The following is a 15,334-nucleotide window of genomic DNA, read 5'->3' on the forward strand; positions in this document are numbered from 1 at the left end:
TAAAAACTTGGAAATGAATCATTAGTCCTATTACTTTCTTAATAAAGATAAAAATGTGTAATTACCATAGTTCCATTTTAAATATTAAAATCCTCATTTTTGGTAGTCTGGCATTTCATTACATCTGAGTGCTGCAGACCTACTTGAAGGTTTTCCCCCATAGTGGCCAGGTCTCATCTCGGTGTAGACTATAAAGAAGTCACCACAATTAAAAGTTACTTGTTCCACACCCTAAAGTTAGACTAAGTCAAATTTTTGAGAAGTCTTCTGCCATCCCTGTAACAATCTTTTAAAAAAAACATACTTTTTTTTAAAACATACTTTTTTTTTAACCTTTGTTAGAGTGTAACATATTGCCAGAAAAGTACACAATTTATGTGCACAGATATGGCTGACATCCATATCAAGACACTGAATTTTACTAGCACACCAGAAACTCCCTTTCCAGCGACTGCTTCCCTAGAACACCGCTACCTGACTTTTAAACTATATGTTAGCTTTTTGCTTATTTTTGAACTTTAAAAGGATGAGGTATATGGTATATGCTCTTTGGCTTCTTTTAACATTGTGACAGTCATCTGTATGGTTTGTAGACTGCAAAATTTCATTCATTCTCTTAACTGTATATAGCATGAAACTCTCTACATTTTTATCAAAAGCACTGTTTCCTGACTTAATGCCTGTGATTTTAAGATAATTGTATATTTAAAAGTCATTACCCCTTTTAATTGCTTTGTCATACAAGTATATTATCTTCTTGACAAAAAAAAAAAAAACTTGTGCAATCCATTAAATTCTTTAATGAAATGCTCAGCCAGGTATTGGGAGAAACTGATGTTATTCCAGTGCTGCCCCTTTTTTTGCCATCCGCTGTTGATTTGTGTTCTGCCCATGCATAATCATGTTTGAGGAGCCCAGAGGTGAAGGCAGAAGCAGGTAAGCCCCAGTAAGAGTGCACTTTCCAGGCTAGAAAAATTGAAAGTATATTGAGTTTCTTCACCCTTAAAATAATTTCTAGCTCTTAGTCTGTAGCTCTAGATTATGTGTTTCCATAAGAAAGACAAGGATTCTTACCATACTAAAAATGTTCTGACATTTAGATGCCTCTATAGCCTTTGGATCCACCGTGAAACTGGCTTTTCTACAAGAGAGGTCAGGTGTTAGCCTGGCAATGCCATCTGTACTTAATTACTGGGCGGCCATTGGGTCTGTCAGCTTCATTTTACCCTCCCTGTGAAGCCTTCAAAGGCCCACTATTTAAATTTGTAATTTTTGTGATGTACACAAATTAGAAGATGTCTAAAAGCAAAGTTTATTAAAGGAGATCAATATCCTTATTTATCCAGTTAAAAATAGTTTGCTGAAGCCAAGTAAGACGACTAGCATTTATGCAATATAGATGACATAAAAATCGTTAGTCCTTTATCACTTTGCCTTTTAAAAATTTTATTAATTGTGAAATCAGTTAGACTCCCTAAATTATCTATATAATAAAGAGATGATTAAAAAAAAAAAAAAATCTCCAGTGGTGGGACACTTGGGTGGCTCAGTTAGTTAAGCATCTTTAAATCTTGATTTCACCTCGGGTTATGATCACACAACACAGTTCATGAGCCCCACGTCGGGGTCTGGGCTGACAGCACGGAGCCTGCTTGGGATTCTGTCTATCCCTTCCCTGCTTACGTGGACAATCTGTCAAAATAAATAAAATAAAGCCTTAAAAGAAAATCTCCAGTGGTTTTTTTTTTTTTTTTTTTTTTACTTTTTAAAAAATATAATTCATTGTAAAACCTGCTCAAGGAAACATCTTAGATTCAAAAAGCAATTATTCCAAATGGCCATATTCTAACACTCACTTTAATTTTTAAAAGTGTGTACCTTGAATAATTTTTCATTACCTGCATTTTTAAAAGTGATTTTAAGCTAGTTGCACAGTATGAAAAGTAAAATAACTCTTTAAAAGAGAACCTTTACAAATAAACTGTTAAGATTATTGTGTATCATGTGTCAACTATTCTTCAACTTAAAAAATCCTTGTTGGGGTGCCTGGGTGGCCCAGTCAGTTAAGCTCTCAACTTGATTTTGGCTCAGGTCATGATATCTCAGTTGTGAGATCAAGTCCCTCATGGGGTTCCACACTGAGTGTGGAGCCTGCTTGGGGTTCTCTGTCTCTGCCCCTCTCCTGTTCACACATGTTCACTTGCTCTCTCTCTCTCTCTCTCTCTCTTTCTCTCAAATAAACATTAAAAATAAAAAACTCTTAAAATTATTTTCAGTACCCTTTCCTCCACACTTGGTATCTTCTTGCCTTATCCCAAGACTATTGCTGTTGTTAAACTGACATTTCCCAGGGCGGCTTCATTCAGCACAGTTCAGGGCAAGAAATCTCTGGTCATGAAAGGTTCTTAGACAAGAGTTACTAATTCATTTTATAACAGTGTTCAGCATGTATGTGTTGGTTGTGTTACATGTGCCAACACCACACTAATACTAATGATAAAACTGGTCAAAGCCCCTGTCTTTATCAATTTGTTGACTTCATACTGCTCTGAAATGTCTGAAGAGTAATTACAACCCATAGAACAATACTTGCACTCCCGTAGAATAGAGTTCTGAAACAATGAAATGATGATGTATTTTTGACATCCTGTATTAGATGACAGGTGGTTAAAGACCAAATGTGAAAAACCTCTCTGATTTTAGGGTTGGTGATTTTTTTTCCAAAGGAGAAAAGAGTAGGTGGGTAGCATATATGTTGAGTCTCTGTGGGCAGGATTCACTGACTTGTTTAGTTAGCTGAGTTAGGTTTATTACATTACTGTAAATTTATTACAAGTAAAGGTATGTTAGGCTTCTGGTATGATTGAAAATCCAACATGCTAAAATACAACCTACTTAGTATTTTTATTTATGGAGAAATTTTAATCAGGGCAGTTAAGAAAGTGCTTTAAAACAGTAAAGGAAAGGGAAAATGAATTACAAAAGTTTTTCTTTCACCCAGTATAAACTTACACAATTTTCTAAAATCTAGAAAGCTTGCCATTGCAGTGATAACAATATAAAAGCACATTTTCCCTATTAAAGTAATTAAAGCTCTTTGATTTTAGGAACTGGAACGAGCATGGAGAGAGTATGATAAGTTAGAATATGATGTGACTGTTACCAGGAACCAGATGCAAGAACAGCTAGATCGCCTTGGTGAAGTTCAGGTACAGAAGTGAATGTCTTTTTGCATTGTCTCAACTGGTTTTGACTGGTACTGTATACCTTGTTATCCATGCATGCCCTTAACAGTTTTTACATTACTGGCCACCTAAGACCTGGGTTTTAATACTTTCAATAATAGGACTCTTAATATCCCACAAAGTAGCCCATCTCTCATTGTTTAAAAGTTCTTTATTCTGTTGGGTACATGGTGTGATCCCTGTCATGTTTTGCACTCCTAGCTAACTATATGGAAGTTAGTATTAAAGTGTTGAATTAAATGGATTTATCAAATAAAGGGTAATTTGTGTCTTATAAAATTTATTCTAATCTGGAGCACCTGGCTGGTTCAGTCAGAAGAGCATGCAACTCTTGATCTCGGGGTTATAAGTTCAAGCCCCAACACTGGGTATAGAGATTACTTAAAAATAAAAAAATAAAAATGTATTCTAATCCATTCTATATTAAATGTCTCTTATCAAATTGTATTTAGCCTATAGACTTTTGGTATATTATTGAATTGGGAAAGATGCAGCACCATTTAGCATAAACAATCAGATCTGAAATCAGGTTCCAGGTGTTAATTTTCTAGTCTATAAAATGGAACAATAATACCTGTCTTAAAGTGTTGTTCTGAGAAGTGGAGATAATATACGTTTAAGAAAATAATGAAAGTCACTTCATGCTTGTGACTCTATGTAAATTTGGTCATCTGCATTGGAAACTCTGTGGACTCAACAGACAAGTCAATACAAGGAGTAAAGGTTAGTGAAGTTGACTCGGAGAAAACCAACTGTCCTCCATCTTTGCTGTTCAGTATAGTAGCCACTAGCCACATGCAGTTGTTGGGCAATTGAAATGTTGCCAGTATGCCTGAGAAACTGAGTTTTTCATTGTATTTAATTTTAATTATGTAAATTTAAGTAGCCACATGTGGTTGTGACTTCTATATTGAACAGTGGGGTTAATACTAAATACAGTACGGGGCGCCTGGATGGCTCAGTCGGTTAAGTGTTTGACTTTGGCTCAGGTCATGATCTCACGGTTTGTGAGTTTGAGCCCCACATCAGGCTCTGTGCTGACAGCTCAGAGCCTGAAGCCTGTTTTGGGTTCTGTGTCTCCCTCTCTGTCTTTCTCTGCCCCTCCCTGGCTCTCTCAAAACTAAACATTTTTAAAAAAATTTTTAAATACTAAATACAGTAGGACAAAAAATTGTAATATCTAAGAACTAACCCATGGGTCAGCAAACTTTTTCTGTATAAGGCCAGATATTAAAATATTTAGATGTTGCAGGTATATATGCTTTGTCACATAATCTTGGATGGTTTTGTTTTTGAGAATGAGAAATGTTTTAAATGAGAAAATTCATTTTTAGCTTTCAGGCCAAAGTAGTTTAACTTGATTTAACTTAACAAAAACATTCATCATGAAAATGTAATTTCTATGTTATAGGACATAAATGGAGAAGTGGAATTAGTATACCATGTTCCTGGATGGCATGCTTTAACATTATCTCAGTAAAAATTCTTCCTATAAACTCAAATTCTATCCCAACCAAATTTCATCCAGAAATTTTTGAAAAAATTAACAAAATGGTTCTCATATTTTAAAGGTATAATAAAAGCCACAATAGTTACTGTTTTGAAAATATAAAGAACTACAAGGCACTCTATGAGAGAGAACATTACACATAGACCAGTTACATGACAACTCTGCACTTCAGTTTTCACGACTATAAAATAATAGTGCCTACCTCTATTGGGTTATTATAATGGCTAATATATGTTGATATTTTTGAAGCACTTAAAATAGTATCAGGCATATAAAACATACTGATAAGTGTTTATTAAATAAATAAGTAAACAGAGTGCCTGCCTGGCTCAGTCGGTAGAGCAGGTGACTCTTGATCGCAAGGTTGTGAGTTCAAGCCCCATGTTGAGCATAGAACCTACTTTTTAAAAAGTAGTAAGTCAAGACAATGGCTTAAACAAACTTAAAAAGATGGCATACTGGGGAGAAGTATTGTTGACCACTGATTCAACAAAAGTTACTATTTAGATCTCCAAGGAATTTTCTTTTTGGTTTGGAAAAGCAATACATTAGAAAAATGGATGAAGAATATGACCAGCTTTAATCTATAGAAAGTGAAACTCAGATTGCTAACAAGTGTTTGAATATTGTTTGCACCAGTAATCAGATAAATGAGAAATAATACAAAATGAGACTTTCATTGTATACTTTTCAGATAGGCAAAACTATATATTTTTTTAATTACTGCAAAAATAATATATATTCTATATAGGACATGTGCACATATCTGGTTTTTATAACTGAAATTCACTCCCTAGAAGTCTATGTCAGTATTCACATCTCTGGGTTGTCATTGTGTTTGGCTCTTGTGTGAATATTTCCTTCATTTACTTTGATGCTTCCAGCCCTGTAGCTTAGAAAACTGGATAACTAAGGTTGTGTAGTGCCTTTTTGAAGCAGCATTAGTACATAGTCTTTACATTTACAGACTTTGAAAGCATGTTTTCACCCCTTGGAGGACTTTTTAGCTTACTAATGAAATATATTGATTTTATTCTAATATCTACGATTGTCAAAAACATATATTAAGTGAAAAAAAAATTTTTTTTGGTAACTGTGACAGTTAGTACTTACTTCATTGTCCTTTTTTTAAAAAAATAAATTTACATTCCAAAAAAGCATAATTCTTTTTATCAGAAGTATTGATAAAGTCATAGAGTTCTATTAGAATCTTACTTTCAGTAAGACCAATAATACCAATATGATTTTATTTTCTAGAATTTCTAGTACTTAAGAAATTAGTATACTTCCCATTTTTTTTCTTCTCCTTTAAATTTTTTTTTTAATTTGGGTTTTGTGAGTTTCTATTTTATTTTGTTTTCTTTTTTTTTTTTTTTTCCATGTTTTAGTCTCTTGTGATCAGCAATAATGCAAGGCAAAGCTTATTGAAAAGAAGTGAAATAATGCACTTAGGTCTGAGAAACTGAATTTTTTTTTTTTTTGACTTTTATCTTTGCCACAAAAGTTGCAAAATTGGGAGACTTCATAGTCCTCAAAACTTAATCTACTGCAGTTCTCATTTTTTAAAATATATACTTAGTTTAGTTTACAACTTTATTTTTTCCTGTATGTCTTTTTACTGATAGACTGAATCAGCAGGAATTCAGCGTGCACAGATTCAGAAAGAACTTTGGAGAATTCAAGATGTCATGGAAGGACTAAGTAAACACAAACAGCAAAGAGGCACTACAGAAACAGGTAAATTACCTTTGTGTTTTATTCTGCAGTAATTGACCATAATATTATATCTAAATGAAGTAACACAGGGCATCTGGCTGGCTCATTTAGAAAAGTATACAACTCTTGATCTCAGGGTTATGAGTTTGGGCCCCTCATTGGGTGTAGAAATTTCTTTGAAATAAATAAATAAACTTTTTTTAAAAATAAATGGAATGATACATAGAATTGGGTTTCTTTTGTTAATGGACTTTTGACATCAGAAAACAGGCACTCCTGTAACACTGAGTCAGTACACAAGTTTAGACAGTAAAAAGCCAAAGTTCTGGCAACCTCACCGACAACAAAAATAAATTAGTGTTTTATGTATTTAATTATACACACACAAAATGTTTTGCTTTTAGGAATTTTTTTTCCCCACAACAAAAAATGGAATCATACTATACTTATTTTTCAACAATTTGGTTTCTTTCTCCTTAACAGTACAATGCAGTAATAGCTGTGTAAGAATTCATTGTATAGATGAATTATAATATGTCCATTTCTGTGTTTTTGGACATGTAGTTTATTTCCAGGTTTTGAGTTTGTTTTTTTTCTATCATAAACCATGCTGTAATGAACATTACTGTATATATGACTAAACACACATGCTAGTACTTATGGATTAGAAGAAGTGGGAAATGAGCACACATCTTCCATTTTGATAGTCACTGCCAGATTGCCCTCTTAAAAAATGGTACTGACTTATATTTACATCAACAGTACTTCAGAAAACCCACTTCCCTGTACTCTTATTTATTTTTTTTTTTTTTTAACGTTTATTTATTTTAGAGACAGCAAGAGACAGAGCATGAACGGGGGAGGGTCAGAGAGAGAGGGAGACACAGAATCTGAAACAGGCTCCAGGCTCTGAGCGGTCAGCACAGAGCCTGACGCGGGGCTCGAACTCACGGACCGCGAGATCATGACCTGAGCCAAAGTCGGACGCTCAACCGACTGAGCCACCCAGGCGCGCCCCCCCCCCCCCCCCCCCCGTACTCTTATTTAAACTAGATATTTTAGGGGCACTTGGATGGCTCAGTCAGTTAAGTGTCTGACTCATGATTTTGGCTCAGGTTTGGCTCATGATCTCACATTGCATCAGGCTCAACACTGACATCATGGAGGCTGCTTGGGATTCTTTCTGTCTCTCTCTCTCTGTCCCTCCCCCACCCCTCTTTCTCAAAAATAAGTAAACTTAAAGGCGCCTGGGTGGCTCAGTTGACTGACCATCCACCTTTGGCTCAGGTCATGATCCCACGGTTTGTGAATTCAAGCCCGGTATTAATGAGTTCGATCCTCGCATTGGACTTACTGCTGTCAACATAGAGCCCACTTCTAATGCTCTGTCTTACCCCTCTCTCTCTCTCTCTCTCTCTCTCTCTCTCTCTCTCTCAAAAATAATAACAAAAATAAAGAATAAATCAACTTAAAAAATAAAAATAAACTAGATATTTTAACTTGTATTTTTTAATGTAATTGGCTTCCAATTCTGAAAACATTAATAAATGAGGGGTTAGAACTGAAAGCTTCATTTAAAATAAGTGAAATGGGGGTGCCCAGCTGGCTCAGTCTGTATAGTATGTGATTCTTAATCTCGGGATTTGTTAGTTCAAGCCCCATGTCTGCTGTAGAGACTACTTAACAATGGAATTTTTAGAAAAAATAAAATAAATGAAATTACTCCTTTTTTATGTGGATTTAAAAGATATGTTTAGTATAAGTTATGTTTTATAATTTTTTTAATAGGTATGGCAGGATCAAAGCCTTTCTCAACAGTTAAGTACAAAAACGAGGTAAGTTTGGATTGTTTGTCTATCTCTAAATTATTTTAAATGTGTAAAACATGAATTGGAATTTAATTGTCTTTTCTTCATAACAAAAATGTTTCCTAAATATATTTAAGTTATTGTTTTAATCTTGAAATTTTGCTGTTTCAGTAATTTGATCCTTCTAACAGATGGCAATTTTTCTTCCCTTAATGCAAAAAAAAAAACAATCATTACTTTTCATTTATGTTAGAACTTTAACATTGTCATACTTTTTCTAATATAAGTAATTTGAATATTTATCATTGTGTCTTATTCTTGGTAAAATTTATAGGATGATTTATAGATAAGTTCGCTGTGTGTCGTGCATACCATAAAGAAATTACAACTACAAAGAGATACTGTCAACCTAACTGAAAGCATTTGTGGTCTTGAATTTTATATTAAAACCAAACAAAAAGATGTTTATTTTTTCCCTTAAAAATTGCAAAAACAAATAGGCAATAAGATTTTTAAATTAATTATTTTCTTCTACTTTTAAAGTGAAACACTGTAGTCTCACATCTGTTTTGATTTTGAGCTTCAGATTAAAGCTAACCTGAATGTTACAGGAAAAAATTAGGTAAAACTTTTTTTTAAGACCCAGTTACTGGCTATCATAAACATTCTTTATTTTACTTTTCAGTATGAGACTGACTTTTGGCTTGGCAGTGTCCCTTTAATTATCTTAAAGTGATTTTTAAGTTAACTTACCATTGCAAAGAATTTAGATATACTTAATTCAATATGCTTATCTAAATAAGGTGACTATTCTACAATCTTTAGGAAGAGGAAGTAGTCCCACCTCGTCCTCCACTTCCTCGGTCCTATGACTTTACAGAGCAGCCTCCCATAATCCCCCCTCTGCCCAGTGATAGCAGCTCCTTGCTCTGTTATAGCAGGGGCCCAGTCCATCTGCCTGAAGAAAAGAAGATTCATCAAGTTCAAGGATATCCAAGAAATGGATCTCACTGTGTAAGTGGCTTCAATAGCCACAGAATAATCAATCATGTACATGCCCTCTCATTTTTGAAAGTTAATTTATTTTACACTCAAACTTTTTTTTTGTTATAACCCCACTTTTAGCCAGTGCTTTTTTGTTTGTTTGGTTTTTGTTTGTATTTAATGTTATTATCTGTGTTTTTCCTGTTTTGGTTTTACCATTCTCATTTCTTAATGTTTTTATAATTTTAATACTTCATAATTTCATATTTCTAATGTTTTTGCAAAGTGGTTACTTTACATTTGTCTAAGACATCTTATTTTAAATATACCATTTCAGGATATTAGAGACAAAATGATATATTTAGATCAGAAGGAAGCAAGAATGAAAAAGATCATTCTAGGAATGATAAAAGGGTTGGGATATGGGCCATTCCATCTAGGAAAACTATTAGAGGATATGGACATTGTCAAGGAGAAACATTCATTATCCATGGAAGCTGAAAATAAGAGGTTTGGGGTTAAATAAATGTAAAATGTGGTAAGCTAAAAGAGAAGTAGGAAGGTAGGGAATAGGGCCAATTGAGTTAATATGATATAATTATTTTCAGACTTCAGTTTTACTATGATAAAAAATATTCTGACTTTGTCCCTAAGAGGAATATTTTTAATTTAAAAGCCAAAACTTTTACTGATTAAAATATTTCAGATTTTTTTCCACCTTAGCTGTAACATATATGTCAGTTGTGCTGTCCCCAATATAGCCGGCTGAGACTTTTAGTTTTCAAGGTTTGATTTGAGGTAAGCATTTTAAAAGAAACTTGTAGCAATTTTTGTTCTTTTGTTTTAAAATTGCACATCTTCTTTTCAAGGGTCCGGATTATAGACTCTACAAGAGTGAACCAGAGTTAACAACAGTGGCAGAAGTTGATGAGTCTAATGGAGAAGAAAAATCAGAACCTGTTTCAGAAATGGAAACTTCTGTTAAAGGTCAGCATTAGGATATGTTTTATCTCCTGTGTTTTTCAGACATTTTAGCAATAAGCTCAGTGTACATGTTGGCCCAATACATAGACAAATCCATAGTCCCTTATCTGAAACCTGTGGAATCTGATGAGCTTCTTAATTCAGAAATTTCAGGTATTAGGAAGGTAACGTGACCCATGTGTAAACCATATATTACATGTCATTTCAGCTAGGCATGAGGCAGCATCCTCTTTTGAAATCAATTAACATTCCTGGAATATTCATCCTAAGTGGGATAAAGACTAAAAAGGTTTATATGCCAAACTTTTGAAAAGTTTTCCATTTCCTGAGATTTGGGGAGAGGGAGGTTTTAAGTTTTTCTGTTTCAGAATTATACATAAAAGATTAAGGGCTGAGGGACACCTGGCTGACTCAGTCAGTAGAGCCTGTGACACTTGATCTCAGGGTCGTGAGTTGGAGCCCCACATCGGACATAGAGTTTACTTAACAAATAAATAAACTAAAAAACAAATTCCATGAAATAATACTACTATGGGTGTACTCTGATTTTTATATTGTATTTTATTTTTACCAGATATATTGTATTTTATTATAAATACAATAAAATATATTGTATTTTATTTTAATCTCTACACCCAGCGTTGGGGTTGTTAGTTCAACCCTGAGATCAAGAGTTGCACACTCTTCCAACTGAGCCAGACTTTTTTTCTTTTTTTAATGCTGGTCATTATTCAGTGTTGTGAAGAAAAAGGATAGAGGGGGCACTATTCAAGATTAAAAGGTAGAAAAGGCCAGATACAACGCAATACTTCAACCTTGATTGGATTGTGGTTTAAAAAAAAGTCTCAATCGGGGCGCCTGGGTGGCTCAGTCAATTGAGCGTGTTCCCACCCCCACCCCACCCAGCTTGCACTTTCTCTCTCTCCCTCAAATAAATAAATAAAATCCTATATATTTTTTAATAAAAAAAATTTTAAGTCTCTAAAGACGTTCTTGGGACAATTATGGAAACTTAAATATGTTCTGGAGATTATCGACGGTTAAGTGAAATTGTGGTTGTATAGGAGAATGTGTAAATGGTTCACCAAAATTTGTGTGTGTGTGTGTGTGTTCACATACAGTTGACTTGAACAACATAAGTTTCAACTATAAGGGTCTACTTAAATGCAGATTTTTTTCAATAAATGCAGTATAGTACTATAAATGTATTTTCCATATGGTTTTCTTTTAAAAAAATTTTTTTAACATTTATTCATTTTTTTGAGAGACAGTAAGAGAGCACAAGTAGGGGTGGGGCAGAGAGAGGGGGAGACACAGAATCCGAAGCAGGCTCCAGGCTCTGCGCTGACAGTGCGGGGCTTGAGCTCATGAAACGCGAGATCATGACCTGAGCCAAAGTCAGATGCTTAACCAACTGAGCCACCCAGGCACCCCCCATTTGGTTTTCTTAATACGGTTTTCTTTTTCCTAGCTTACTTTATTGTGAGGATACAGTATATAACACATGTACCATACAGAATAATGTGTTAATTGTCTGGTCACCAGTAGGCTGTTAGTAGCTAAGATTTTGAGTAATTAAAAATTATATGCAGGGACACCTGGCTGGCAGTCTGTAGAGTATGTGACTCTTGATCTTGGGGTCGTGAGTTCAAGCCTCACATTGGACAGCCCCATGCTGTTAGTGTGGAGCCTGATGCAGAGCTGGAGGTCACCAACTGTGAGATCATGACCTGAGCCAAAATCAAGAGTCTGATGCTTAACCAACTGAGCCACCCAGGTGCCCCAATGGTGCATATTATTATAAATACACAGGAAATATTAAACTGCAAACAAATGTTTTAGCAGTATAGCTAACTAGATGCCCTGGCCAATCCTCCTATTCCTATAGAAAGTGATTCTAATTGCTGGGTGATACCATTCTAAATTTTTTTGAGAATCTTCAACAAGTTAAGGAAAAGTAAAGAAAGGGACGCTCACCTTATGTGAAAGGTAGTGTATTTGTTTCCTTGGGCTGCCATAACAAAATATCATAGACTGAGTGGCTGAAACAACAGAAATTTGTTTTCACAGTTCTGGAGGGTAGAAGTCCAAGATCAGGGTCCAGCTGGGTTTGGTTTCAGGGAAAGACTCTATTCGTGGCTTGCAGATGCTGCCTCTTGCTGCACCTCACCGGGCCTTTCCTCTCAGTACAAGCAGAGAGAGAGCACATGTTAGCTCTCTGATGTTAGCTCTCTTTTTAGAAGGTTACCAATCCTGTTGGATCAGGGGCATGCCTTTATGACCTCACTTAACTTTAATTACCTCCTTATAGGCTCTATCTCCAAATATAGTCACATCACGGGTTAAGACCTCACATGAATTTTAGAAAGTCATAATTCATTTTGTAATAGGAGGGATCCAATAAGTTAAGTGGAGCACTAAAGTGCCTTGTGACAGGACAAAGCTCAGATCCTGAACAAATTACAAGTCTTGGGGCGCCTGCGTGGCTCAGTTGGTTAAGTGTCCAACTATGGCTCAGGTCATGACCTCATGGTTTGTGGGTTCGAGCCCCACATCGGGCTCTGCGCTGACAACTTGGAGCCTGGAGCCTGCTTTGGATTCTGTGTCTCCTTCTCTCTCTGCCCCTGTGCCTCTCTCAGTCTGTCTGTCTGTCTCTCTCTCTGTCTCAAAAATAAATAAAAAAATTTTTAAACAAAAAACCAAGTCTGAGAGGACACCTCCTCAAGGAAAGCTGGAACCCTCCAAAGGCTGTACTCTCTGTGAAAACTGAGATTAATTAGATTTCATCAAAATTTAAAACTTCTATCCATTAGAATTGGAGAAAATATCATTAGTATATATACCTGACAAAGGCTTCGTATTCAGAATATATAAACAACTCTTACAAATCAATAATAAAGACAACCCAATAAGAAAGTAGGCAAAAGACTTAGACACTTAACAAATAAGGTATACAAGTATATGAAAAAGTTTACAACTGATCAAGCATAAATGCAGTTTTGATGCAAATTAAAATCATAATTCACACCTTCCGGAATAGCTAAAATTAAGATTACCAAGTGTTTGTTAGGACATAGAACAGTTGGATCTCAAACACAATTCTGATGGTGGTGTAAGAAAGAACAACAGTTTTGTAGTTTCTTAAAAATTGAACATGCACTTATATCCAGCAATTCTCCTACATATTTATCTAAGAAAAATGGAAACATCATTCCTCAAAAAAACTTATACAAGGATTTTTAACCATAGTTTTAATTCATAGTAGATAAAAATTGGAAGCAACCTGTATTTCTGTAAATAAGAGTATGGTTAAACAAATTATGCTATCTTCAAACAGTGGGATACTCCTTAACAATTAAAAAACACTACTGATAGATGTACATGTGTAACTTAGCAACATGTATAAATGTGAAAAAAAAATTATATTAAGTGAAAAAAGCTTAACACAAAGGAGACCTAGTGTATGAATCCCTTTATGTGAAGTTTGAGAACAGGCAAAACTCATCTATTGGTGATAGACAACGGAACAGTGGTTGTCTTTGGCAGAAGGGTGGGATTGCCTGGAAGGGAATTTTGTGGGGTGACGAAGATGGTCTTTGTCTTCACTGAGATAATTACACTGGCATATGCATGTGCAGCTAGGGGTAAGAATACATTTATAAAACTTCACCAGTTGTGCACTTAAGATCTATTCATTTTAGTTATACATTTTGCGTCAATAAAACTTAAAGAAACAGTAAAGATAAAGATAAAAACTAGAGAGTTTGCCACTTAACCGTCACTTAAGAGAGTTCTACAGTTTTCAGATAGAAGCAAACTGGTCAGATAGGGAAGGTCTAAGAAGCAGAGAACTAAAATATTGGATACCAATAGCATATAACCAGGACTAATTTTGTTGATATTAACATGTTCTAAAGTCCTTGTATTGTTCCAGAGGATGGTAATGATCATGATTACCTTTATATTTTAATAAGTTTAGTGTACATGCTTAAGGATAAGAAAGAAAAGAAATAGACTTGGGGCGCCTGGGTGGCTCGGTTAAGGGTCCGACTTCGGCTCAGGTCATGATCTCGTGATTTGTGAGTTCGAGCCCCACGTCAGGCTCTGTGCTGACAGCTTGGAACTTGGAGCCTGCTTCTGACTCTCTGTCTCCCTCTCTCTGCCCCTCCCCTGTTCATGCTCTGTCTCTCATTCTCTCTAAAAATAAATAAATGTTAAAAAAATTTAAAAAGAGAGCAGGAGCTGGGGAGAGGGGCAAACAGGGAGAGAAAGAGACTTTTTTTTTTTTTCCATAGTTTTTGTTTTTTTAATGTTTATTTTTGAGAGAGCACACATGCACACATGCACACACAAGTGGAGAGGGGTAGAGAAGGAGAGGGAGACAGAATCTGAAGCAGACTCCAGATTCCAAGCTGTCAGCACAGAGCCCGACACAGGCCTCAAACCCACAAACTGCAAGATCCCAACCTGAGCCCAAATCAAGAGTCAGATGCTTAACCTACTGAACCACTCAGGCACTGAGAGAGAGAGGGAGAGGGAGAGGGAGAGGGAGAGGGAGAGGGAGAGGGAAGGAGAGAGAATGAATCTTAAGCAGCATGGTGCTTGATCCCACAACCCTGGGATCATGACCTAAGTGGAAACCAAGAGTAGGATGCTCAACCAACAGAGCCACTGGCTCAACAAGTATTGGTTGCCAACATCTAAAAATTGGGACTTTAGTGAAGAAATGGGCAAAAAGACATGAATAGACACTTTTCCAAAGAAGGCATCCAGATTGTTAACAGACTCATGAAAAATGCTCAACAGCACTACATCACTTATCATCAGGGAAATACAAATCAAAACCACAATGAGATACCACCTCACAACTGTCAAAATGGCTAAAATTAACAACTCAGGCAACAACAGGTGTTGGTGAGGATGCAGAGAAAGAGGTTCTCTTTTGCATTGTTGGTGGGAATGCAAATGAGTGCAGCCACTCTGGAAAACAGTTCCTCAAAAAATTAAAAATAGAACTACCGTATTACCCAGGAATTGCACTAGTAGGTATTTATCCAGAGGATACAGGAGTATCCTGTATTCTGATT

At 35.6% G+C, this 15,334-nt stretch overlaps 1 protein-coding gene across 14 annotated transcripts in view; it reads left to right on the forward strand.

The window, feature by feature from the left end:
- Positions 1-15,334, forward strand: part of PLEKHA5 (pleckstrin homology domain containing A5) — a 246,913-nt gene that overhangs the window by 215,626 nt on the left and 15,953 nt on the right. For 8 of the 14 annotated variants that reach the window (XM_060658232.3, XM_060658234.3, XM_060658233.3 and 5 more), the window contains 5 exons: positions 3,108-3,209; positions 6,381-6,492; positions 8,260-8,306; positions 9,105-9,293; positions 10,133-10,250. In XM_060658232.3, coding sequence (XP_060514215.1) covers positions 3,108-3,209; positions 6,381-6,492; positions 8,260-8,306; positions 9,105-9,293; positions 10,133-10,250 — 568 coding nt within the window. The remainder of the gene's footprint in view (positions 1-3,107; positions 3,210-6,380; positions 6,493-8,259; positions 8,307-9,104; positions 9,294-10,132; positions 10,251-15,334) is intronic. The other 6 variants (XM_060658236.3, XM_060658239.3, XM_060658238.3 and 3 more) reach the window with 1 other exon arrangement.

Source organism: Panthera onca, chromosome B4 (assembly GCF_046562875.1).
Source record: "Panthera onca isolate mPanOnc1 chromosome B4, mPanOnc1 haplotype 2, whole genome shotgun sequence".
Lineage (NCBI taxonomy): Eukaryota > Metazoa > Chordata > Mammalia > Carnivora > Felidae > Panthera > Panthera onca.